The sequence below is a fragment of the Oryctolagus cuniculus genome, chromosome 5 (genome assembly GCF_964237555.1).
Source record: "Oryctolagus cuniculus chromosome 5, mOryCun1.1, whole genome shotgun sequence".
Classification (NCBI taxonomy): domain Eukaryota; kingdom Metazoa; phylum Chordata; class Mammalia; order Lagomorpha; family Leporidae; genus Oryctolagus; species Oryctolagus cuniculus.
The window spans coordinates 107,302,679-107,330,392 of record NC_091436.1 but is presented as its reverse complement, the minus strand read 5'-3'; the positions used below and the strand labels follow the sequence as shown (position 1 = coordinate 107,330,392).

At 35.2% G+C, this 27,714-nt stretch overlaps 1 protein-coding gene across 3 annotated transcripts in view; it reads right to left on the bottom strand.

Moving 5' to 3' along the window:
• Window positions 1-27,714, bottom strand: part of LOC138849795 (protein eyes shut homolog) — a 339,290-nt gene that overhangs the window by 38,506 nt on the left and 273,070 nt on the right. For all 3 annotated transcript variants that reach the window (XM_070074651.1, XM_070074650.1, XM_070074652.1), the window contains one exon: window positions 25,915-26,029. In XM_070074651.1, coding sequence (XP_069930752.1) covers window positions 25,915-26,029 — 115 coding nt within the window. The remainder of the gene's footprint in view (window positions 1-25,914; window positions 26,030-27,714) is intronic.

Below are 27,714 nucleotides of genomic sequence, written 5' to 3'. Positions count from 1 at the left end.
ACTGGCACATATTACAAAACTAAACTTGAACTGACTTTGAACTTCAGTCATCGTGTGAGAGGCATAATTTTTGTAAGCAAGCAGTGAAATTAAGACAACGATGAAGTAGTTTCACAAAGATTATAAAGAAACAAGAGATTCAAGAAAATTGTCCATAAAAAGAAAAGCAATCTCTTTCTTGTATCACATGTCAGATGTTATATCAGAAAGAAGTAAATTTTCTGTCCCAAAACTTTGTGATTTTCATTTGATTGACATAAAATACATATTTATAACAATTTTATGACCCTAACCAATGAATTTATTAAATCTTACTTCAAATGTATTCAGTATTGCTGTCTTTAAGTCTTCTTTTTTATAAAGGAAAACTGATTTTGATTGAAAATATGGAGAGATTTTTAAAATAGCTCTAAATGTTGATTTCTTATTTTAACAGCTAACTTTCTTTGGCAATATGTGTATTTCTTTTAGCAATATTACCTTTCAGATATATTAAGCATTATAAACTCTCCCTTAAAGAAACTGCATACCTAGGATCCCAGCACCTGTATTCCTTGTGATTCTATTCATGGTAAATGAAAGAATTTACCACTTTTAAGAAACTGTATGGAAAAACAGAGAAAAAAATGTTTTTCTCCATATGAGATCTTAATAGAATAACCTTAGTGTGTGTGTGTGTGTGTGTGTACTTGCTTACACACTACTTTTTTTTTTTTTTTTTTTTTTTTTTTTTTTTAAGATTTATTTATTTGCTTGAAATGCAGAGTTGCAGAGAGGCAGAGTCAGAGGCAGAGAGAGAGAAAAGTCTTCCATCTGCTGGCTCACTCCCCAGATGGCTGCAATGGCTGGAGCTGAGCTGATTCAAAGGCAGGAGCCAGGAGCTTCTTCCAGGTTTCCCACATGGGTGCAGGGGCTCAAGCACTTTGGTCATCTTTCACTGCTTTCCCAGGCCATGACAGAGAGCTGGATTGGAAGTGGAGCTGCCGAGACTTGAATTGAACTGGTGCCCATATGGTATGCTGGCACTGCCCTACTTATATGCTATTTTAAATTAAGTGTATAAGTTCAGTAGTAAATATATCATTTAAACACATATTATTGGCATATTTCCTCCAGTTTTGTTTGGTGGTACCCACACATAGTATCTGTATAATAAAATAGGTAAAATGATGGAAACACAAGAGTTTGGAAAATGATTATTGGTGTTGACAACTTAATGACTAAACTAAATTCTGCTGATATGTGAAAGCTTAACAAACATTTTTTTGAACCTAACTATTCTATAGTCATTATGCAAAGAAGTAACACAAAATTTAATTATTATAACACCCTAGCTTCTATTTACTGAACTCACAACTAATGTGTTTACAGTCATTCCAAGAAATCTCATGTAGTGTGATTAGTGCTATGTAGAAAAGCAGTTTCTCATATAATGGGAACAGGAACGAAGGAAAAGTCCACATAACACAAAGGCAAAGAGGAGGTTTTATTCTGGTTGAAGGCATGTATTTATAGACTACGTGAAATGGGAAATACATTAAAAAGTGAATAATTCCGTATGCAAAATAGAGAATTATGGAAGACTTCATTTGGGATGAACACATAAGGAAGGATTCAGAATAGCTGAAACAGAAAGTTCCTTAGTCAAAGCACGCATTTTTTTTTTTTTTTTACTATTTAAATAAATAAAGAGTTAACTGACAGGAGTAATGGGAAAAGCTCGAAATAGAAAAGACACCATGTTTTTATGTCTGTGTATTTGAAATTGATATAGAAGATAATGTTTATGTGAGATGTTCTACATATTGTCTGCCACATGTATCACATGTATAGGAGTAGAGATCCTGTGGTGCTAAGGAACCAGTTACAAACTGCTTAACTCTTTAATTAACACAGTTTTGGATTTCTGAAATATCAAGAAGAATATGATATCTCATTTGTATTTGTGTCTCTGGAAGGATTCCACCTCTGAAAATCAACATTAGAGAAATAAAACCTTTATGAGTTTTAAAAAATCAAACTTCAGAGCAGTATCCTTAAAAATTTGGTTCCCAGAGACAGTAATTTCAGTAAATCAACATATTCATATTTTTTGTGATTTGGGTTTTATTAAAAGTGGGACATCTGAGAGGAAAAAAGTATTTAATATTAATTGTAAAATCAAGACAGTTGTATAGGTTGGCCATGGCAGAATAGATTTTAGCAGAAGCAGAATTAGGTTGTTGATAGAGCATAGAATACATTGATGAAACTCAAGAGGGAGAAGCTGTTGGATGAGAATGGTAAGGTTAAAAAAGACAATTTGGCCTAAATTTGTATATATGAAGTGCATGTAATTTGCATACAATAAATAAAAGAATTTCAGTTAAAATACCAAAAAGCAAGGCAATTTTGGAGAATTAAATTAAAACTTTACAGTTACATATTAAGAATAGTGGAAAGAGAAATAGAAGTAATAGAATAGGATAATACTAAAAAATAACAACAGTAACAACTATAAAAGACAAAATGCATCTCCCTTGAACTGATGAAAAATTTGAATTTGAATTCTTAAATTCCTCATGGATTTTAAAAGGAAGAGGTGTGAATATTTAAGAGAAAGATAAATTAATTTGAAATGTGCACGTTCTAATTAGAAACAGAATTACTAAAAGTCAAAATAAAAAAAATTAAAATATCAGAAAGACTCATGTTCATTTATTGTCCCTTACTTTTTCATAAAAGTGAATACTGAAAACTGTTAAAAGAATGATTTATTAAGATACAATACCATATATAATGTTTATGTCCACATTAAACATTGGATAAAACTTTTAAGACAGAACACTCAGTGTGAGATTAAAATATAAAACGTATCCTAATTCTCACTCTTCTTCTCTCATATATGTGCATTATAGGTGAATTTTTATTTTTAATAATTATATAGTATAAAAATAAGATACCATTTTAAATAAACATGTGTATGTACCACAGAAAAATGTACTAACCAACCACAAAAAAGGAAACCTGTTGAAGTTAAAGGGACACTATGAGAAACAATGACTTGATCAGCCCTTGTCCTGACTGTTGATGTACAATTTAATCCTTTATCCCTTTTAGTATTGTTTTTTGTTCTAGTTAATACTATTGGTTGAACTCTGTAATTAACACACATTTATTCTTAGGTGTTGAAATTTAACTGAAAAGTCATCCCTGTTAAATATAAGAGTGGGAATAAGAGAAGGAGGAGATGTACAATTTGGGACATGCTCAATCAGACTTGCCCCAAATGGTGGAGTTAGAAATGTGACAGGGGATTCCAATACAATCCCTTCAGGATTGCATGTACCAATGCCATCTCACTCGTCCAAGTGATCAATTTCAGTTCACAATTGATCACACTGATAGGTCTAAAAGTCAAGACTAGTGTCTGCAAATACTAACTGATAGAATAAAAAATGGAGAGAACAATCCAACATGTGAAGTGAGATACACAGCAGACTCATAGAATGGCAGATGTCCTGAATAGCACTATGGCCTCAGAATCAGCCCTTAAGGCATTCAGATCTGGCTGAAGAGCCCATGAGAGTATTTCAGGCATGGAAAGCCAAGACACTCGGAAAAAAAAATCCTAAATGAAAGATCTCTGCAAGTGAGATCCCAGTAGAAAGAATGGGCCATCAAAGAAGGAGGTACCTTTCTCTGAAGGGAGGAGAGAATTTCCACTTTGACTATGGCCTTGCCTAAATAAGATTGAAGTCAGCGAACTCAAGAGGCTTCCATAGCCTTGGAAACTCGTGACTAGAGCCTAGGGAGAATTCTGACGCCATAAACAAGAGTGTCAATTGTTAAGTCAAGAACAGGAGTCACTGTGTACTTACTCCTCATGTGGGATCTCTGTCCTTAATGTGTTGTCTAATGTGAATTAATGCTATAACTAGTACTCAAACAGTATTTTACACCTTATGTTCTGTGTGGTGCAAACCCATGAAATCTTTACTTAATATATCCTAAATCGATCTTCTGTATATAAAGAGAATTGAAAATGAATCTTGATGTGAATGGAATGGGAGAGAGAGCGGGAGATGGGAGTGGTGCAGGTGGGAGGGAAGTTATGGAGTGGGGGACAAAAGCCATTATAATCCATAAACTGTACTTTGGAAAATTATATTTACTAAATATAAGTGTTTATAATAAAAAAGAAAAGGTCGTTTTTAATTTTGAATATTGTGAGAGGTATATTTATTTACCTTTTGTACTATATTTATACTTTAAACAAATATTTTAAAAATGATATTTCAATAGAAAACATTTGTACATTTCTAGGCGAGTTCTCAATGGAGCCCAAGGTTTAAGAGTTGTTAATATATTAATTAATGTCTAGAATTTTCCACAAAGTCATCATATTTAACTATTTCTAATTTTCTTAAAGGAAAAGTTTGAAATGATTTAGAAATATTTATTGAAGATTATCAACTTGATTTGTTATCTGTAAGGTGATAAGCATTTTTACCCTGGAGGCATAACATTATATCACATTCCCCTCCAAAAATAAAACAAAATGGCAGAAAGCAAAACAAACAAAGCCTTGCTCTTTCCCCAGTTCTGTGATAAAGTCTCATGAGATTGAGCAAATATCAGAATGTTTCATCAATGTAGAGAAATGTACAGCATCCAAAGGTATTTTTCACAATTTATGTTATCCCTTAGGACTGTACAATTGCTATACAATGCAAAACTTGTCTTAGGTATTTTTTCTGTATTCTCCCATGCTTTTTAATATTATCAGCATTACTCACTTCGTGATTAGGTACTATACTATTAAATAAAACAATTAATTAACTAAGCAGTTAATGACATAGTTTTAGGTTGAAGATGACTTTCATTAACTTCATGCATTTTTGTTATAATTAAATTTCAGTTTTCCCAGAGAAATAAAAATATCTCAACTCCTTTCAATATGTCATTTTGCTTCCAAAGCAGCTCTAGATTTCTCATTTATGCTGTTTTCATACCATCAACAGACACATTTGATAAACTTATCAAGCCAGGAAGAATACATCATTGACAGGCTAAAAGAGAGTCAAATATTCTTTTTTAAAAGGTGATAATTGATCAGTTATCTATTTTCATACAGATCAAGTTTCTTCAAGTAGCATTGTGCTAGATTACTTCAGTTCCTCATTAGTTGGAATTTTGCAATTTAAATGTATATTGAAATTAAATGTGTGTTAAAATATCTTTGTCATCTGTAGAAGTTAATGTGAATTGAATGTTCTTACAAAAACACCTCTTTATTTTTACAATACAATTTTAAAATTATTTATTTATGTATTTAAGAACAGAGTGAGAGAGAGAAAGAAAGGGAGAGAGAGAGAGAGAGATCTTCATCCACTGGTTCATTCCTCAAATGTCATCAGTGGCTAGGACTGGGCCAGGTTGAAGCTGAGAGTCTAAAACTCAGCCCAGGACTTCTACATGTATGGCAGGAATCCAACTACTTGAGCCACCATAGCTACAGTCTCACAGGCTCTGTATTAGTGGTAGCTGGAGTAGAGAACAGACGCTGAATATAGAATCCAGGTCCTTTGATACAGGACACAAGCATCTAGGCTGAACTCCCACCCCACCAATATCACTTTGGTGTAACGAATCTTTACCTAACCAATTTCATTTTTTTAGATTTATTTTATCCATTTGAAAGGCAGAGCTGCAGAGAGAGAGACAGAGACAGAGACATCTCGAATCTGCTGGTTCACTCCCCAAATGACCTCAACAGTTGGAGGTTGGCCAGGCCAAATCCAGGAATCATGACTTTCATCCAGGTCCCTGATGTACCTGGGCCATTCTCTGCTGCCTTTCTAGGCACATTAGCAGGGAGCTGGATTGAAGTGGAGTAGCCTAGACACAAACTGACTTCCACATGGGATTCTCTCACCTCAGATGCTAGATTATACCACAATGCTGGCCCCACTGATTTCATTTTCTACATCCAGAAGGAGACTTTGAATATATTCATGAATTTGGTTTTCTATATGTTCTTATTAATTTAATTCTGTTTTTTTTTTTTTTCATTCCAGTGCTGTAACATTTAAATTACTGGGTTTTGTAATACTTTTCACTTGATTGTCCAAGTGTTCAGGATATTTCTTTCAGTTTCATTATATTGAATATTTTTTCTCCTTTTTGTCTTTCTTTCTTTCTTTCTTCCTTCCTTTCTCTCTCTTTCTTTCTTTCTTTCTTTCTTTCTTTCTTTCTTTCTTTCTTTCTTAAAGAACTAGACAATGAGAGAGAGAGAGAGAGAGAAAGGTCTTCCTTCCATTTGTTCACTCCCCAAATGACCGCCATGGCTGGCACTGCACCAATCTGAAGCCAGGAACCAGGTGCTTCTTCCTGTTCTCCCTTGTGGGTACAGGGACCCAAGCACTTGGGCCATCCTCCACTACCTTCCTGGGCCACAGCAGAGAGCTGGACTGGAAGAGGGGCAACCAGGACTAGAACCCAGCATCCATATGGGATGCCAGTGCCGCAGGTGGAGGATTAATCAAGTGAGCCATGGCGCTGGCCCCTGAATATTTTTTCTTAACTATCTTTTAAAGTCATTTGAAAATAATGTCTCTTATATTAATTTTGATTTTATTTGTATTTTTTATTTTTATTTGACAGGTAGAGTTATAGACAGTGAGAAAGAGAGAAAGAAAGGTCTTCCCTCCGTTGCTTCATTCTCCAAATGGCTGCTACGGACAGCGTAACGCCAATCTGAAGCCAAGAGCCAGGTGCTTCCTCCTGGTCTCCCATGGGGTGCAGGGGCCCAAGCATTTGGGCCGTCCTCCACTGCTTTCCCAGGCCACAGCAGAGAGCTGGACTGGAAGAGGAGCAACTGGGACTAGAACCTGGCACCCATATGGGATGCTGGCACCAGAGGTGGAGGATTAACCAAGTGAGCCACAGTGCCAGCCCCTTGATTTTATTTTTATAAAGTTTTATAATTGCCCGTATTCATTGCAATAAATTTGTATTGAGTTACTTGAGTTCCTCAGATTGACTAAACCAAACACAATAAACACAAATTGACTCAATGGTTTTACATAATTGACTTTATGTAAATGGCTTTAAGTTGACTAAATGGCTTTACATCTCTCTCTCTCTCTCTCTCTCTCTTTCTCTAAGTATTTCTTTCTTTATTGGTAGTATAAGATAAAGATGGAGAGTCAGAGAGAGAGAGAGAGAGAAAGAGGTCTTTTAATCTTTCATCTACTGGTTCACTCCCCATATGGCTGTAATAGCCAGTTGTGGGCCAGGCTGAAGCCAGGACTCTGGAAATGGAAATCCATCCATGTCTCCCACATGAGTAACAGGGGTCGAAATAGGTGGGCCATCTTCCATTGCTTCTTCAAGTGTATTTAAAAGGAACCGGATCTGAAGCACAGTAGCCAGGACTCAAAACAGCCACTCCAATATGGGATGCCAGCATTAGCCTGCTGTGCCACAATGCCAGCCCCTACTTATTTGGTTTAACATCATGGTAGTCCCATTTAGGCAGTCTTCTGAATATAAATTTTCTAAATTTTAGAAGTTTGGTAAAATAGTATTATGATTTCCAATTCTTATATAATTAATTACAAAATTTTCTTGCTTGAAAAATATAAAAAATATCAATCTTAAGGATTCTACTAGAGGGGCCGGTGCTGTGGTGTAGTGGATAAAGCCGCTGCCTCCAGTGCCAGCACTGCACATGGGGGCCTGCTCGTGTCCTGTCTGCTCCACTTCCGATCCAGCTCTCTGCTGTGGCCTGGGAAAGAAGTGGAAGATGGCCCAAGTCTTTGGGCCCCTGCATCCATGTGAAAAGGCCTAGAAGAAGCTCCAGGCTCCTGGCTTCAGATCAGTGTAGCTCCAGCCATCTGGGAAGTGAACCAGCAGGTGCAAGACCTCTCTCTCTCTCTCTGCCTCTCCTTCTCTCTGTGGTAACTCTGACTTTCAAATAAATAAAATTACTTGTAACATTACTTGATAATATTTATAACATGATTGTCAAGACATTGATGAGGTGCCTTGTGACTTGGTTTACCAGATAAGTAAGTCTGGGAAAGTAGCTTCATGTCTTCATGGAAGCCAATGTTCCAGTGAGAACTAAATGCTCTTCTTGATAATAGGTCATTTGCTATCTCTAATCAATTCCGTATTGCTAATCAGATCCTGTTGCCACTCCCTATGGCCAGGAAGAGTGTGTCCTCAACTGAGAATGCTTTGACAGGAGCTGTGTTCCCACATTTTGCAGCCACACTCTGTTCAGGAGAAATGTGTTCACAACTGAGAGTGCTTTTGCAGAAACTATGTTAGCTACAATGTATACCCACAATAGGTATACGTATTATAAGTAAGTGCTTATAATACACATTTAGCACATCATAAGATGATAAGAGAAGAAGCTAACTTTTAAGAATGGAAATTTATTTTATTTCCTCAGATTCCTCTATTCATTATTCAAATAGGAAGAGCAATTTTTGGATGAAAATATAACTAGTTGATAGTATATACCAACTCTTCTTGGGCTAATATGTAATTAAACTTTGCATCTCATTTTAAGGAGTTTTGTTCATCTGGTCACCTGCATATTTTCTGAAGGATTTTCCTGATTTTAGTTGAGTCAGATTTCTTGAAAAATGTATGCTAACTCTAGAAAACATAGCACTAACCACAAATATGTTTAGGATTTCAGGTGAGTATCAGGGTAGAGAAACTTGGAAACTAACCAAAAATCAATAAAGCAAATTTTTCTCATAACTGTTAAAAGAATATTTGAAGGCTGATTCAGATTTGTGAATGATAAACAAATACAAAATACAATAGCAAAAGCAACAAATACTGCAAGTTGTATTCCGACAGGACCTAGGGATATTCCTCCTCTAGTCACCCACCTGCCTACTGTGCTCCCTCCTGAAAAAAACTTTCTGCTTAATCCCAGATTTAGGTGGAAAAAGATTATGAGAATCCGAAAAAGGATATAAGAAATATTGATTTGTGTGTATGTGTGTGTGTGTTGTCAATTGAGGCTGCAATTCCTCTTGAGTAATAAATATACATTATTATCGAGTATAAATTTGAAATATTCATATTAGGTTTAGATAGATAGATAGATAGATAGATAGATAGATATTTTGCAATTGACATTGAGAAATATATCCCAGTGAGTAATACTGCAAAGCATAAGGTAGGGTCACAACTTGCCTTGTGCAACATTGCGTATGAACCTGGAGTACAGAGTTCCTAAAATGCAGTTTTCCAACAAATATCCCTTCATCAAGGTCTACTAGCAACAGGAAACAACAAAGAGGGTAAAGATACCTAAGACATTTAAAATACACATATATTTTCCACACAATGCGGAATGACTGAAGACTCTGCTAAAACTTACCAATGAATGAAAATTAGTTAACTACAAGCCTCTGTGACCACATCTGCAACCAAGATGTTGGTTCTGTAATAAATTGCGTAAATTCTCACTTTGTAGTCTTGATTGTCTCATTTTAACCATTTTTTTGTGTGTTGGAGTACAGGCTTAAAACATCACTTTGCAATTGTTAAAGATAACATCAGGTCCCAATTTTTAAAGTTAATCTGTCCGTAGTGTCAATAGTAACAGTTAATCAGTCCCTCAGGTGTAAACCAGACCTCATTTAATGCTTGTTTTTCCAGACAACTAATTGATAGTATCTCATTTAAATCTCCAATGTGTCCTGATGTGGATGATAAATTAGTTTGATGAGATATGGTATTAGTAGAGGCTATGCCTGTCTGAGAGAATGATGCGAGGGTAAAACGTTACAGGACAAGAATTCACTTCATGAGCATGCCTGCTTCCCTAAGAAGTTGACAAATGGATTCACCAAACCTACCAACCATGTCAAATTAAACACAGGGTTATAGGCAATGAATGTTGAATCCATTTGCTCTGAGATATAGAACCAACAGATTAATCCTGTTGCCATTTGTTGTTCCTGTTATATATTTGATCCACATGTCAAAATCAAAATGACCCTTAAACTCCACTAAAACTAAAAATGATCACTGCAAATCAATCAGCTTTGACTTCTTTTTGTATTTTATTTACATCTTTTGTAGAGAACTTATCACCATACTTATATTCAAACTTGGTTTCAGTGAGAGAGGTTCTCTCATCATCTTATTCTTGAACCCTACATGCATTTGTTTCCAATTGCTACTGTAACAAAATTGCTAAAAACTTAATGGCTAAAAATAGCACTTATGTCTCAAATTTCTAGAGGAGAGGTGTGAAATCAGTCTCAGTGTCAGCAATACTTCAAACGTTATTGGATCCTATCTGTCCCCTGTGATATTCAGGATAATTTCATCTAAAATTGTGGTCTTAATCTTATTTATAAATTTGCCAGGTTTGATAACACTCATAGGTCTGGGAATAGGGTATGGGAAGTTTGGAGTCCTATCATTCTTTCAAGCAAAGACTGGATACCCAAAAACTCTTCTTCAAATTTATATTCCATCTAGTTATTATACCCCATTATAGGAATATAACTTTAGCAAGCATATGTAAGTTATGGCCCTAACTGCTGAATTTTGAGAGAAGAGTTGCCATCTTAAGGATATAAAACATAACATGACTTAAATTCTCATAAAGGATAATACCTTTCCATACTTTTGCATTCCTACCAATGAATTATATTTGATGATTATTTCAAGTGTTTTTCTCTACTGTTGAGGAACAGTGTTTTTTTCTTCTTACTATTTGTTGACCTCTTTACCTACTATAGGGTTAATCTTACGAATATAAACTAAACTGAATATAGATCATTGTAAAAATTATGAGAGGGAATGAGAGGAAGGAGGAGGGCTGCTGGGAGAATGGGCAGGGGGGTAGGCAGTATCACTATATACCTAAACATGCATATATGAAATACATGAAATTTGCTTACCTTACATAAAAAAGCTAAAATAAAAGACACAATTTTTAAATGATAAACACTGTTAAATAAAGTATTTCTTTCTTCTCTAAACTTTTCCTATTTCAGCATTAATGAAATAAAATAGGTATCTTTAAGATATTGTAAATATGTATATGTGTTTTCCATAAATACAACCATTCACAAGAGTTGCATTAATTTGGATGAATTAAACTATTGCTTCTTATATTTAAGTACTTTAATTTACTATAATACTGAATGTAAGATTATTTCTGAAATTAATCAACAGAACTGATAAAAGATGTAATTGCAACTCCTTTAGTGCTACATTTTATAAATGCACAGTGATATAGAAGCCATTAAACTTAAGTGTGAGAAAACTTTATTAATTCATCATTAAAGTTTCTCTTAAATTTTTCTATTACATATCTAGCATTAATTTTAGGAATTCAATAGAAAAACTTGGAATTACAGAGTAATACTCAATTTTAAACCAGTTAGTTTACGTATCTTGTATGTAGAAGTGACATTGACATAAGCATTAATTCCCGAGTATTTCCGTTTTTATACTGGAACTAGTATTAAGACATCTATAAATTTCTGTACACAAAATCCTTGACATCCAGTGGAAGCTTTATTGCAACTTTGATTTCTATTAATCCTTCCATATTGGGGACATCAAATGCTTTGTTATTGTTTGCCCAGGAGGAAGGGAACACCAAGAGGACCTAGAGAATATTATGTAATTTTGACCATAAAAGAAGTTTCTATCACTAATTTTATGACAATAAAACCACTAGAGACTTGCTTATACTTGAGTCCAGTGAAATATATATTTTTTGTGTTCTTTGAAAAAAAAAAATTCTGGAGCAGGCACTGTGGCACAGCAGGTTAAAGCCCTGGCCTGAAGCACCGGCATCCCATATGGGTGCCAGTTTTAGTCTAGGATGCTCCACTTCTGATCCAGCTCTCTGCTATGGCCTCGGAAAGCAGTAGAAGATGGCCCCTGCACCCACGTGGGAGACCTGAAGGAGGCTCCTGTCTCCTGGCTTCAGACCGGCACAGCTCCAGTTGTTGCAACCATCTGGGGAGTGAACCAGTGGATGGAAGACCTCTGTCTCTCTCTCTCTCTCTGTCTCTCTCTCTCTCTCCCTCTCCTTCTCCTTCTGTGTAACACTGACTTTCAAATAAATAAAATAATTTTTTCTAAGTTGAAACATACATGTTCACTTAAAATATGATAGTTATTCAAGTGATTAAGATATTTTGAAGAACCAAGAAAAAAAAAAGGAATAATGCATATACATTACAAAGACCTAAAGGCAGAAAGATAATGTGATGATACTCATGTCCTTAAACACTACTTTAGGCATAATCAACTTCCCCACAAGAAGTTATGTAAAACATGGGTCACAAGATTGCTGCTGATCATACAGCAGTGATGAAATTCAGACTCTTTAGTTTAGCTACTTTGTGTTTAATGAGTTTGAAATTCTCCCTCTGCCTGTCCCCAGGCCTTAAAAATGAAACAGAGAAAGTGCATGGTTATTTTCATGCTAGTTCCATCTATTTAACACAACTCCTCAAAACTTTTCACAGAAATGTCCAATAGTAGAAAGGGAAGACAAGGATCACATAAACTTAATCTGAGTGTTTTAGAGGGAAGGGTAGATAAGACTCTGTGACCAAGAAGCGTATATATTCCTCTTTTTGATATGAAACCACCTACTCTGTTCCAGCTAAGGAAGGAAAAGAAGAGGAAAGAAATTTGACGTAACCGACTATGTGCACCCTTCAGATGCAGGGCCCACAGGAACTAGAAAATCATTTCCTATTCTTAAGTCTGCCTCATGCCATGGCTCTGCTTCTCTGAAACAGAAACTTTGCTTTTGTAAACTCTGGATCCCCTAACTTTCATAGTCATGTGCATTTTATCTGTTTACTTGCCTTGTTCTTTTCTGCCTTCTACAGCCTAAACTTCTGCTAAGACAGGTTTACTCAACCACAGCCATAGTGACATTTTTGATCCAATATTTCCTGGCTGTTTGGTGTTGCATAATTTCTTTATCATGTCTTCAGTTGATGGACAGCTAGGTTGATTATATATTTTAGCTATTGTGAATTTAGCTAAAATGAACGTAGGATACAGATAACTGTTTCATGTGCTGATTTCTTTTGGTTTGGGTAAATTCCCAAGAGTGGGATGGCTGGGTCATATGGGAGGTCTATATTCAGATTTCTCAGGTATCTCCATACTGTCTTCCACACTGGCTGTACCAGTGTGTTTCCACCAACAATGGAGCGGGGTACTTTTTCCCCCACATCATCATCAATATTTGTTACTTGCTGATTTCTGTTTTAACTGGGGTGAAGTGAAAGCATTTCTGTTTAATTGAAGATTTGATCATCATGTGAATTTCAGATTTTGAAATTTTGTATATGAATCCTAATATTTTGCTTTCATAATATACTGACCTTGATCAGTATCTCTTTCATTAACTTTTATAATTTTTACATAAAAGCTATGTGAATGGTATATTGTGAATCACCGTAATTCTTTCCACTTTTCACTAAATGAACTTCTCCACAAGGCTAGCTCTGATTACCTTATTTCTGAAACAGGGCTTTCTTACTGGTCATTTTATGAAATTGATGCTCTTCCCACTTGAAGGAATTCCTTAGTGGCAATTTTGCTACTGTCCCGGAAGAAGGTTAGTGCAGTATACAGAAATAAAGATGTTTATGTTCATATAGCTTACTTTAAACCTAATCTAGTTTAACATTCAATTAAAAAGACATATGGAGAACTAAAATGTGATCTGAGAGTTCAGATGAAAATATTGAAAAAGAAACAGAGGGGATGGCATGTATTGCTAGAAGGTATCATTTAATATTTTTGGTTGGGTGTCCAGGGAGAGACGGAGAATTAACCCTTTGAAAAATACTTTTATAGAGAAAAAAACCATAAATCATAAAATTAACTAAGTATATTTCAGATAAAGATTTGAGGCAGGAGCATGTCTGTGTTCTTCCAGGAACTTCGAAGCAGACTAGAAGAATTATATTGGAACTGATTCTCTGGTTAAATGTTTATCTGGTCTGTCCCTGAAAATTTAATTACACATCCAAATTCCTCTGTGTGTGTGCAGGTAGAGTTGATATATGGCCTGGAGTGGTGGAGGAGACAGAGAGAGAGAGAGAGAGAGAGAGAGAGAGAGAGAGGGAAAGGTAGATGAAGAGGAGAGAAATTTTGTTATTTTGTTTATACTTTCATTGTTGCAATTAAAATTTAAATTCTCTTAATCCTACCCCAACAGGTACTCACTTAGAATTCTAATTTGAGCTTTACTTCTTTCAGTGTGAGTTTGCATAAGTTATTCTTGATGAAAATAACTTTAAAAAAGATTTAACTAGAACATGGAAATAGAAGACAGAAATAAAAGCAGATGGTGAAGTTAAACTAGATGAGATTTTTTTTTAATTTTATTTTTTGTGGATTCTCTAAAGAAACCTTATAGGAGACTTAGAAAGATGAAATAAAAGATAAACAGAATCCTTATATCTGTATCCCTGAGCCAGGTGTTAAGAGAAGAGAACCAAAGTAGCTTTGTATAAATCCTTATTGGCATTTTCTTTGATTGGATAAAAATAGCAGCCTGCAATTTAAGCCACAATATTAAAAAATTATAAAATATTTCAATAGACACAAACTATAACTTGTGTTTCTAACTATGTGTCTTATCTATTAAAATAAAAAATGAGTATTATAGTATATCACTGAAATTCTAACAGAAAAAATCCTATCTTAACCATCAGTCATAAAAAATAGCATTTAATCACAAAATACCTGTATTTTTACTTTATAGTGTAAAGAATATCAATCACATTTTAATATATTAGGTATCATTATTTATTTTTATAATACAAGGACATTTTATGCCATGAACTGCTAATTTCCTTAGTAGTTTATTCTTATGTTGTGATCATTAGAAACCAAATACTCTCCATTATGAAACAATGAAACTTTATCATAGGAGCCATTTATATTATTCATACTGAGAATGCAATTGGCATTGTGAAAGTACTTGATTAGATATTCCTCATCACAATTTCAATAAGAAAGTTCAGCATCCTTATGCCACTTTAATTATAAAGAAAATGAATTGAAAATCGAGAAATTTAACTCATAATGAAGAGCATGGCTTGGAATTAATAAGGTTCTGACCTACAAAGTTTTTTTTCTCTATTATTTTTCTGTTGCACTTAATATCATTTTCCTATTCTTAATGTCACTATAGGATATATTTTATTCTTCACAGAACTTCATGGGAATGTATATTTGAAAATCTATCTTCCAGGTATAATTTTGGTCCACTCCCTATAATAGGAGTAAATTGACATCTAAATGTAGTTTATATCCTTTTTCATACAGATCTGCATATAACTCAAATATCATCCAGGCCCCACTATCAAAACTCTGACCCAAAACTTTTATCATGAGTTAAGTCCTCACAATAACTCAGAGCCACTCTGTAACTTTCACATTAGTTGTTCCCCATGGTTTTCTCTGGTTCTTTGCTACTGTGTCCCTCTCTATTCTAATTTGTCCAAAGCCAGGTAGTTCACAGGCTTCAGACACTTATTGTTTCTATCAAATCAAAACAAACATAGAAAGGACATTTTATCTTAATTAAAATTTATAAGGTCCTGAATTTTTCGAGTGATAGATGACATCATCAACTATGCTGACTTTACCATTTAACTGGCTTCCTATTCTGACTGTTGTCTGGTAACCTTGTGTTCCTGATCTATAGTTACTAATATATGTAATTGTTTCTCTGGGAGGTGACAAACAAGTGATTTTTTTGGACATGCCTTTGAACCTTTCTCACACTGCAGACAATGCATAAAAATAATTTTGTTACAAGTGGAAAAATACTTTATATATAAAAATTATACTCAGAATTATACAGCAGTTTTCCACTGAACATTTTAGTTTATGTATTTCCAAAAGCCATTAAGAAATTTCAAAATGATGCTCAAAATATATGCATATTTATTATATGGAAACATTGCAGTTTTTGTCATTATTGCTTAATTGTTTTTACTCTAAAATAATTATATAATGGATATTTTAATTGCATGTTTTAATACAAAGATACTCACAAATTTCATGGGAAAATGACATTTAGTTAGTTGATGGTTGGTGATTAGCCTAGAGGTCAAATAGCTTATTATGTTTTAAAGCTGTATAAATCTGCGTACATACCTATGGACTTACTTCTAAGGGTACAGTTTAAAAACTTGTCATGAGACTCAAATTACATTAAGCTTGGTGGCAAAAATGTCATCTTAATTATTAAAGTCATCATATTAAGTGTTAAAGTGAACATATAGATAGGATCAAGTGCCTGGTAATAATAATAGATAGAATTAAAAAGGAGAGAATGTTCCAACATGGGATGCAGTCCACACAGCAGACTCATAGAATAACAATCTCTTTAAGTAACACTCTGACCTCAAAATCAGCCCTTAAGTCCTCCTAGTCTGGCTTAAAAGCCCGTGAGAGCATTTCAGGCATGGAAAGCCAAGACTGTGGCTAAAAAAATGTTTTTCATGAAGGAGTTCTGTGAGACTCCAGCAGAAAGAAGTGGCCATCAAAGAAGGATGTACTATTCTCTAAAGGGAGCAGAGAACTTCCACATTGCTTATAGCCTTGTCTAAACACTGACAGAGTTTGTGGAATCAAAAGGCTTTGGGTGGTCACTGAAGTCATACCTAAGAGTGTTAATTGTTAAATTAACAACAGAAGTCACTGTGCACTAACTCACATGCAGGACCTCTGTCCACAATGAGTTGTATTATGAGAGTTAACTGTAAAATTAGTTTTCAAACAGTTTTTTTGTGTGTGTGCAAATTGTTGAAATCTTTACCTAGTATAAAGTTGGTCTTCTGTGTACAAAGTTAATTGAAAATGTATCTTAACAGAAAATGGGTTGGAGCTGGTGCTGGGGTGTAGTGCGTAAAGTCTCCGACTGCAGTGCCAGCATCCCATATGGGTGCTGGTTCAAGTTTTGCTACTCCACTTCCGATCCAGCTCTCTGGTATGGCCTGAGAAAGCAGTGGAAGATGGCCCAAGTGCTTGGGCCCCTGCACCCATTTGGGAGACCTGGAACAAGCTCCTGGCTCCTGGCTTCAGTTCGGCACAGCTCCAGCCATTGAGGGCAATTGGAGAGTGAACAAGTGGATGAAGACTGCTCTCTCTCTGCCTCTCCTCTCTCTGTGTAACTCTTTCTTTCAAATAAATAAATAAACCTTTAAAAAAAATAGATAATGGGACTGGGAAGTGGAGAGGGAGGAGAAGGATGGGTGGGAGTATGGGTGGGAAGGCAGGTATGGTGAGAATAACTATGTTCCTAAAGTTGTACTTATGAAATTTATATTCCTTAAAAATAAATTAAAATTAAACATAAATCGCTAATTACAAGGCTTGTGTTCCACATCAGGGGGGCTGGATTTGCCTCCCAGCTCAGTCCCTGATTCCATCATCTTAATAATATGACCCCTGGAAATCAGCAATGTCCACCCAAGCAATTGTCTTCCTGCTACCCAAGTGGGAAACGAGGGTTCAGTTCCTGGCTTCAGGTTCTGACTTGTCCAACCTCAGGAGTTTGTGGACATTTGAGGGATAAAGCAGCAATCCATGAAAACTCTCTCTGCCTAACGACTCCTCATTTCTGTTTCCCTGTCTGTCAAATAAACACTGAAAAAAAGAATGATGCATTTATTTTGGTTCAAAAAATTTGAAAACCATATTTTTTTTCTTATTATGCCTTGGCCATGAAGTTTTTTAATGCCCTTCATTTAATTTTAGATACCGAATGTTTTTAGATAGCAAATTATTACAACTTATAAAAATTAAGGTACATACTCCCAATTCAGTTTTGTCAAACTTATATTTTTGTACCTATATGTGAAAATGCTATCTAATTTTTTCCTTTATGATACAGAAATATAAATAGTGTATATTTAGGGTTATATAGATGCAGAAGTATAAAATGTTTCATTCATATTGCATTAAATGATATTTTGCTGATTTTTAGGTTGTTCTAATATTTTTTAAAGAAGTTTACTTCTCATTTGCATTTATAATCTAAAAGTTATTTATAAAATCCAATACTTAGCTTTATGTTTTTAAAAGTTCAGAACACAAACTGCATATCGCCCTGCGTGAATAAGCAAATGTACCCCAGTATAACAATTGTTTGTGAATTTCTTATTTAGCAGTAAGGTATTGAGGTGTCCCCATCACAAAAAGGAGCCAAAATGAAAAGAACTTTCAAGTCTTCATTCAGTTAATGCAGCATAATGTCCACAAGTCAGAAAAAGACACTAGCCAGTTTCCCTCAGGAAACAACCCTGGTTGCAAGTCAGGTTTCTTTGGTGCAATTGGAAAAACTCTGTCATTGCCAAGAAGCCACAAACAAAGCACCAACCTCTTTATTTTTTACTTTTACTTTTTCACTATTTGAGAGGCACAGAGCCAGATATAGACAAACAAAGACAGAGCTAGAGACAGATGCAGAGAGAAAGGTCCCATCTGCTACCGGTTACCCCTAAATGCCCACAACCACTGGCTGGAGCCAACTGGAAGCTGGGATAGCAACATGGGTGACCCGGAGAGTGGCAAGCACCCAAATACTTGAGCCACTACTGATGACCCAAGGGTGCACATTAGCAGGAAGCTTAATCTAGGAACAGATTCTGAACTTGCTCAGTAATTTCATTTGTGACACAGGCATCATAAATAATCTTTACCATTAGGCCAAATGCCCAACCACACAAGACTGACTCTTTATGGAAGAGAGAGAATGAAGATTGGAAGAGTACTGACTTAGAAAGAAGAAAAAAATCCCTCAGCCTGGGCTCCCTGGCATTCTCCCTGGAGATGGCTGGAAAGTGCTCAGCTGAGTCCATTCACTACCATAAAGAGGTCCTTGAATGAAGTTACTGTGTGAGGAGTGACTGTGAGCATAGCTGGTGCAAAAGTAGTGGGCATAGCTTAATCTGTCACTGCATCCCCTTCAAGTAAAATGGAAGGAGCTGGCTACTCACCAAGTCTGTGGTCAGCTTCCCTCCATGAAGTCTGCCATATAAAGCACCATAATTGCCTGTGGTCAGGCCTGAAAAATCACAGGTAAGACTTTGGTCTGGGGCCAGACTAATTTATCTTTGTGCTTCTCTCAGTATTTATATACTCCTCAACTTACTTTTGCAAGTGCACACAAGATCTTAATTATTGTACCTTTATCTTGAATTAGAATATCTTTTATTAAAATTCATCATTTTATGATTATAAGTTATAAATTATATTCTACATGAAATTAATGCAGGAATCAATAATTTTTATTAGTGTTTCCTTGATACACTTTCATATTGTTTTATTTCAATTGACATATATTTTAGATTATCTCAAATAAGTAGAAGATACATAGATTATGTTTACCTTGAATGCAAACTCAGTGTGATAATGTGATAATAATTGGTTATTGCTGTCTTTTTTCTGTCTTTTAATGAGCAGAATCCTTTAAAGTAGGCGAAATACAAGAGGCCAGTGTCACATGTGCCTAACCAGAGTTTAATGTATTTCATGTTTGAAGCTAATATATCATAGAAAATAGCATTTTTTTTGCTTATTTGTACTTCTTGGGAGTTTCATAATTTTAGGAGGCACTTTTAGGTATATGCTTCATATGATATCAAAACTCCTATATAGTTATTATTTACCCTATTTTAAAATTTTCATTTGTTTCTTGATTTTTTAGCACCTGTAAGGATTTTTTAGCAAAATATTGAAGACAATTTGTGAGTGTAAAGATCCTTGCCAAACTGAGTATGAAAATACTCAAACTGGCTGGCGCCGCGGCTCACTAGGCTAATCCTCCACCTTGCGGCACCGGCACACCGGGTTCTAGTCCGGGTCGGGGCGCCGGATTCTTTCCCGGTTGCCCCTCTTCCAGGCCAGCTCTCTGCTGTGGCCAGGGAGTACAGTGGAGATGGCCCAGGTACTTGGACCCTGCACCCCATGGGACACAGGATAAGTACCTGGCTCCTGCCATCGGATCAGCGCGGTGCGCCGGCCGCAGCGTGCCGGCTGCGGTGGCCATTGGAGGGTGAACCAACAGCAAAGGAAGACCTTTCTCTCTGTCTCTCTCTCTCACTTTCCACTCTGCCTGTCAAAATAATAAATAAATAAAAAATAAATAAAAAAAAAAAAGAGAAAAGACTCAAACTTTCACAATGAGGACAATGTTACCTGTAGATTTCTTTAGATATCCTTTATCAGTTAGAAGTCGGTTTTTTTTCTCCATTACAATGATTTTGTGTAATGAATGGATAGTAACTTTTCTTTTCTCTCTCTTTTTGATTTTTTTCTTTATCTAGTTACATGATCATGAGATTTGTCTTATATTCTGTGAATATGGTGAAATCCAATAACTGGTATACAGTTCTGAATGAACATTGATTTCTGAGAGAAACAATCCTTCTTGTACTGAAGGTAATATTTTATACATTGCTGAATTCAACTCACTATCATTTTGTTGAAAAGTTTTATGCAGATATCATTAATGAATATTAAAATTCACTTCCTATGATATCTTTGTCCAATTTTAGTATAACGGTCAAAGTAGTCATATAAAACCTAATTGAAATTTGTTCACTCCTCTTCTACCATTTACAATATTTTACATATAATTGATATTACATTTTCCCTAAATATATTATGGATTTTGCCAGCAACACATCTGGTTTGGCAATTTTTTAAGGGGGATGTTTTTAGTAAATTTCATGTTTGACTATGTTGTCCTGATTTTTTTTCTTCTACATTTGAAAACATGTTTTTCAAGAAATTTTCACATTTCATATAAATTGTTCAAATTATAGTCTTAAATTTTGAATGTTATGTGTCTGTATGTTTTATTTCTTAAGAATATTTTAGATCTACTTTTTGAATCCTGACATTGGTTCATTTTGCATTTTTCTTTTCATCAAACTTGAGAGAGATTTATGTTTTTACCAATCTTTTTGAATAACCAAATATTTTTTTTTCTGCCTTGGGAGTAGACTACTTATTATTTCATCAGTTTTTCATACTGATCTATCATAATATTTTCTAACTTTTAAGTGCATTTGTTTGTTGTACTCTTCTATATCTAACTTCAAAGAGTATAAATTAGGATATTGAGTAAATATGACATTTCCAGTTTTCATTTTATATAGAATGATTTATAATAGATGGCAATTTTTGAAAAAAATAAACATATTAACTAATACTGAGGCAAGGTATATTTAGAATGGAAAATGATAAATATCTCAATCAATAAACCAATGTGAAGAAAGGAGATAATTTGATGAAAGGTAGAGAAGAGGGATATTCTTGTTTTTCTAACCAGAAAAGGTAGTCAAAGTGTGATGCTACTAATACCTTTCACGCAGACTGTGAAGTTTAGCAAGTTAAGGAAATCTGAATGACTCAGTTCAATGTATGCTAAATATGTGCAATGTTGAAGATGAAATCAATATTCAAAAATAAATCCAAACAAGATATAAAGTCAACAACAACTAGTAATGATTGAAGTACAAAACTAGGTGAGACTTCCTAGGGAAAAGTGGAGGTGAAGACTTGAAAATGAAGACAGGGCCAGCTTAGTTGGTTTAACTGCCACCTGCAATGCCAGCATCCCAGGTCTCTGCTAATGGCCTGGGACAAGCAGTAAAAGATAGCCCAAGTGCTTGGGCTCCTTCCACCCAGGTGGGAGCCTTGGGAGAAGCTCCTGGCTCTTGGCTCCTGTCTCCAGCCTGACCCAGCCCTAGCCATTGCAACCATCTGGGGAGTGAGCCACCAGATAGAAAATCTCTCTCGGTGACTCTGATTTTCAAATACATAATTAATCTTAAAAACAAAGGAAGATGAAAAGGCAATGATAAATACCCAGAAAGTGTCCTAGAATAGGAATCCAAAAAATGGACAATGAGAAAGAATTTCAAATCAGTTTATGAGAGGTATTATAATTAGAGAATGTCCTAGTAAGGAAAGTCTAGAAACGTTTAAAGGAAAAAAAAAGAATGAAATTATATTCTTCATGTTAAAAAATAATGCTTACATAATACAAGAAAGTTAATATGTAGAATTATAAACATTAGATCTAATCCAGCTTCATGGTCCCCTATCAGAATTTATGCACTTGGGAAAACTGAAAAAATTAGTAGACATTTTATTTTTCCACAGATGGAATGGGAGCCATGACAAAATAAAAAGGTAATGATTAGAAGTGAGTGCTAGTTTAATAAAGTTTTATGAGCTATCAAATAGTTATTCCCTTATCTATACATTGTTGGGAAATAACATCATTATATTCAAGGTAAGTTTGCCAAAGACACATATTATAAATTTATTCATGGCCTTTTGAAAAATTGGCTGTTCATTATTTTTTGAAAATATTTCCCTAAAATTAATAGACACACTACATATTACTGGGGCACTGTGTTTGTTTGGTAAATATATACATTGTATAAAGTCCAATCAGAGTACATATATCTATTTCCTCATTCAGTATTTTTTATAATGAAAACACTCACATTCCTATATAATAGTTATGATTTTGCTTTGTTTTCTTTTTAAAACTTTTTTAAAATATAAAGATAACAGACTTAAGGTAGTTCACAGAATTGTAAGAATCTGATATTTTATTTCCTCCCTCTCTCCTCCGATTTTCTGTTTGCCCTTTCTTTCTCTTTTCTTCCTCTCTCTCATCAGGGAAATGCAAATCAAAACTACAATGAGGTTTCACCTCTCCCCAGTTAGAATGCTTCACATACAGAAATCTACCAACAACAGATGCTGGCAAGGATGTGGGGAAAAGGGACACTAACCCACTGTTGGTGGGAATGCAAACTGGTAAAGCCACTATGGAAGTCAGTCTGGAGATTCCTCAGAAACCTGAATATAACCCTACCATACAACCCAGCCAAACCACTCCTTGGAATTTACCCAAAGGAAATTAAAGTGGCAAACAAAAAAGCTGCCTGCACATTAATGTTTATTGCAGCTGAATTCACAATAGCTAAGACCTGGAATCAACCTAAATACCCATCAACAGTAGACTGGATAAAGAAATTATGGGACATGTACTCTATAGAATACAAAAAAAAAAAAAAAAGAAATCCGGTCATTTGCAACAAAACGGAGGAATCTGGAAAACATCATGCTGAGTGCAATAAGCCAGTCCAAAAGGACAAATATCATATGTTCTCCCTGATTGGTGACAACTAACCGAACACCTAACAGGAAACCTGTTGAAGTGAAATGGACACTATGAGAAACAGTGACTTGATCAGCCCTTGTCCTGTCGATGAACAACTTAATATTTATCCCTTTTAGTAATTTTTTGTTCTACTTAATACTATTGGTTGAACTCTGTAATTAACACAAAATTATTCTTAGGTGTTTAAGTTTAAGCGAAAAGTGATCCCTGTTAAATTTAAGAGTGGGAATAAGAGAGGGAGGAGTTGCGCAGTTCAGCACATGCTCAATTGGACTTATCCCTAATGATAGAATTAGAAATGTGCCAGGGGATTCCAATTCAATCCCATCAAGGTGGCGTGTACCAATGCCATCTCACTAGTCCAAGTGATCAATTTCAGTTCACAATTGATCATACTGATAGGACTGAGAGTCAAAGGGATCACATAAACAAGGCTACTGTCTACTATTACTAACTGATAGAATGAAAAAGAGAGAACAACCAACATGGGAAGCAGGATACACAGCAGACTCATAGAACGGCAGATGTCCCAAACAGCACTCTGGCCTCAGAATCAGCCCTTAAGTTATTCTGATCTGGCTGAAGAGCTCATGAGAGTATTTTAGGGATGGAATGCCAAGACACTCTGGGGAAAAAAAAAAAAAAAAAAAAAAAAAAAAAAAAAAAAAAAAAAACAACAGAAAAACACCTGAATCAAAGATCTCTGCAAGTGATATCCCAGAGGAAAGAACAGGCCATCAAAGAATGAGGTACCTTTCTAAGAAGGGAGGAGAGAATTACCACTTTGACTATGGCCTTGTCTAAATAAGATCGAAGTTGGCAAACTCAAAAGGCTTCCATAGCCTTGGCAACTCATGACATGAGCCTAGGGTGATTACTGACGCCATAAACAATTGTTAAGTCAACAACAGGAGTCACTGTGCACTTACTCCCCGTGTAGAATCTCTGTCCTTAATGTGTCGTTCAATGTGAATTGACGCTATAACTAGTACTCAAACAGTACTTTACACTTTGTGTTTCTTTGTGGGCGCAAACTGTTGAAATATTTAACTAATATATTGATCTGCATATAAAGATAATTGAAAACGAATCTTGATGTGAATGGAATGGGAGAGGGAGTGGGAGATGGGATGATTGTGGGTGAGAGGGAATTTATGGGGCAGAAAATGCCACTGTACTTCAAAAGCTGTACTTTGTAACTCTATATTTATTAAATAAAAGTTAAAAAAAGAACTATAGTAGGATATCATTTTTAACCATTTGTTTGACAGACATAAAAGTTTGACAAAAATGTATTTGTGACCATACTATTTCACACAGTCCTCTTTCTTTTCTTGTAGTTTTTGATGTTTTCTAATTTCTAATTTTAGTTCCAGCATATAAGGGAGCAATAAGCCAGAACAGAAAGTCAAATACTACATGTTCTCGTTAAGTATGTATACTACAGAAATGTAGAAAAATAGTAAAAATAACCCCATGTCCCTACATCTTTATTCTTAAAAATATTATTAATGAAGCCTTACAGACATCTATAAAGTTCCTCTGTACTCTCCCTGATAGCACTGACCCACCTGTTCTCTTTTGGACAGCCTTTCTATAAAACCTGGCCAGTAGAAGTGTCATGTGTATGTTTATACTTTTGTTATATATGTATGTAATCATACAACACTGCAAATATTTGTGTTTCAAACTTCAGATGATAACTTTCACACTAGACTTGGTTCATTCTTAAATAAGCTTTCAAAATTCAAACGTTCTCAAAAAATAATCATTTATTTGAAAGGCAGAGAGAGAGAAAGAGAAAATCTTCCACTTTCTGGTTTATTCCCCCAAATACCTGCAGCAACTGTGGCTGCTTGGTCAAAGCCAGGAACCGGGTCCCCCACATGAGTGTCAGGTACTCAAGTACTTGCGCCATCATCACTACTTCCCAAGCATGTTAGCAGAGGGCCGGATCAGAGGTAGAACAGCCAGGACGTGAATCAGTACTACATTAAACACTGTACCACAACAGTTTTTTTTATATTTACAAGCATTAACACATGTAGCTTTTGTTAACTCATTTTAAACACTCTGTATAATTCTATTGTATGGCTTTGTTGTGATGAATTAAAACTTTGTCTACAGACCAGTTTGTTTCAGATTTGGAATGAAAATTGTAGTCTTTGTCTCTCCTAGTAAATACCTGATAATTTCTATAATAGATGTATTTGCTAGTAGAATTTTTGGGTTTTAGGATATACCTTATGACATGTAGCACACACACTATGTATTTAGAAGCCGTTTCAAAAATTACTCATTACAATGCCTATTTCATATACAATGACAAACAACCACTAGACTAATTCCGTTTTCCATTTAGAGAGCTTAAGGCAATATGATACTAGGTTCTTAAATAAGGATCTGGGACTTCTTACGGATATGTATATATCATCCAGAATCAGTTAGTTATATCTCTATTTCATACTAAAACATTGGCTAGAATATTTATTAATGCTCTCAACATAAATTATGTAAGTTAAATTACTAAACTTTATGTGTCACACTTAAAGAAGTAAAAAGAATATATTTCCCTGGCTTAAATGAATAAAAGCATTTGAAATACTGACTGGCTAAAGCTATTGTATTTTGAAGTGCTAAATTATTTTGCCAAGCATTAAATTACTTACTTCGAATCCTCCAATTATACTGAAACGCCATCTCTCATCCAGGCAGTTGATGCTGAGTAGTCTACAGTGGTCAATGACTTTCTCACCAATTTTTCCAGTAATTCCTGGGATGCAACTGTAAATATATAAGTACATAGTAGGAAACTTGTAACTTAAATATTTCCATAAAAGGTCATTAACTGTCTTCTGAAATAAATATTCTTTAAATTATATACAATAGGTCCTTTGTGATAATTTCTTTTTTAAATTTTATTTCCTTTTTTTAAAAATTTTATTTAAATTATAAAAGTTTCATGTATTTCATATATACAGATTTAGGAACACAGTGACACTTCCCCCACCCTCCCTCCCACCATGCTCCATCACCTCTCATCCTCTTTCTTTTCACATTTCCATTCTTAATTTTTACAAAGATGTATTTTCAGTTTATTTAATGATCATATAGTTAACCATACACTAAGTAAAATAATTCAACAAGTAGTATGAAGAGGAAAAAAAAAATCACTGTCCCTCAATGGAAGAGACAAGGGCTATAAACAATCATTGAATCTCAAAATGTCTATTTCACTTCAATACATTGCATTTCAGGTACTCCATGACTTGCATCAGATCAAGAAAAACATGATATCTGTCATTTTGGGACTTATTTCACTAAGTATAATGGTTTCTAGTTGCATCTATCTTGTTGCAAAAGACAGGATGTCATTTTTTTTTCTTTTTACAGCTGAGTAGTACTCCATAGTGTGTGTGTGTGTGTGTGTGTATACAATAATTTCATTATCTAGTTAACAGTTGATGGACATCTGTGTTGATTCCACATCTTACCTATTTTGAATTGTATTGCAATGACTCTGGGGATAACACTTACACATACTGATTTCTTTGGGTTTGGGTAAATTCCCAGGAGTGGATGGCTGGACCATGTTGTGGGTTTTTTTTTTTTTTTTTTTTTTTTTTTTTTTTTTTTTTTTTTGACAGGCAGAGTGGACAGTGAGAGAGAGAGACAGAGAGAAAGGTCTTCCTTTTGCTGTTGGTTCACCCTCCAATGGCTGCCGTGGCCAGCGCGCTGCGGCCGGCGCACCGCGCTAATCCGATGGCAGGAGCCAGGTGCTTCTCCTGGTCTCCCATGGGGTGCAGGGCCCAAGCACTTGGGCCGTCCTCCACTGCACTCCCTGGCCACAGCAGGGAGCTGGCCTGGAAGAAGGGCAACCGGGACAGAATCCGGTGCCCCGACCAGGACTAGAACCCAGTGTGCCAATTAGCCTAGTGAGCCACGGCGCCGGCAATGTTGTAGGTTTATATTCAGATTTCTGAGATATTTCCACACTGTCTTCCATAGTGGCTGTACCAGTTTACATTCCTACCAACAGTGGACCAGAGTACCTCTTCCCCAACATACTCAGCAGCATTTATTTTTTGTTGATTTCTGTATGAGAGCCATTCTAACTGGAGTGAGGTGTAACCTCACCCTGATCATTTTAATCATTAATTTTTTGATGCATACTTGTTTCTCAGCCAATAAAACCAGATTGATTTGTATTGGAAGGAATATTGTAAACTATGTCTTCAATGTATGGTCTTAATTTTACTCTTTAAAAAAATAAGAATAAAATCAACTTTGACCTAAAGTGATATTAGAGATTTGAAAAAAAAAAAATGTGATGAATGATACTTTCCATGTTTAGTAGAGTTACTGTATTTGATGTGCTAGCCTTTTTTTTTTTTTTTGAAGATTTATTTATTTGAAATTCAGAGTTACAGAAAGAGACGAGAGAGAGGGAGGGAGGGAGGGAGGGAGGG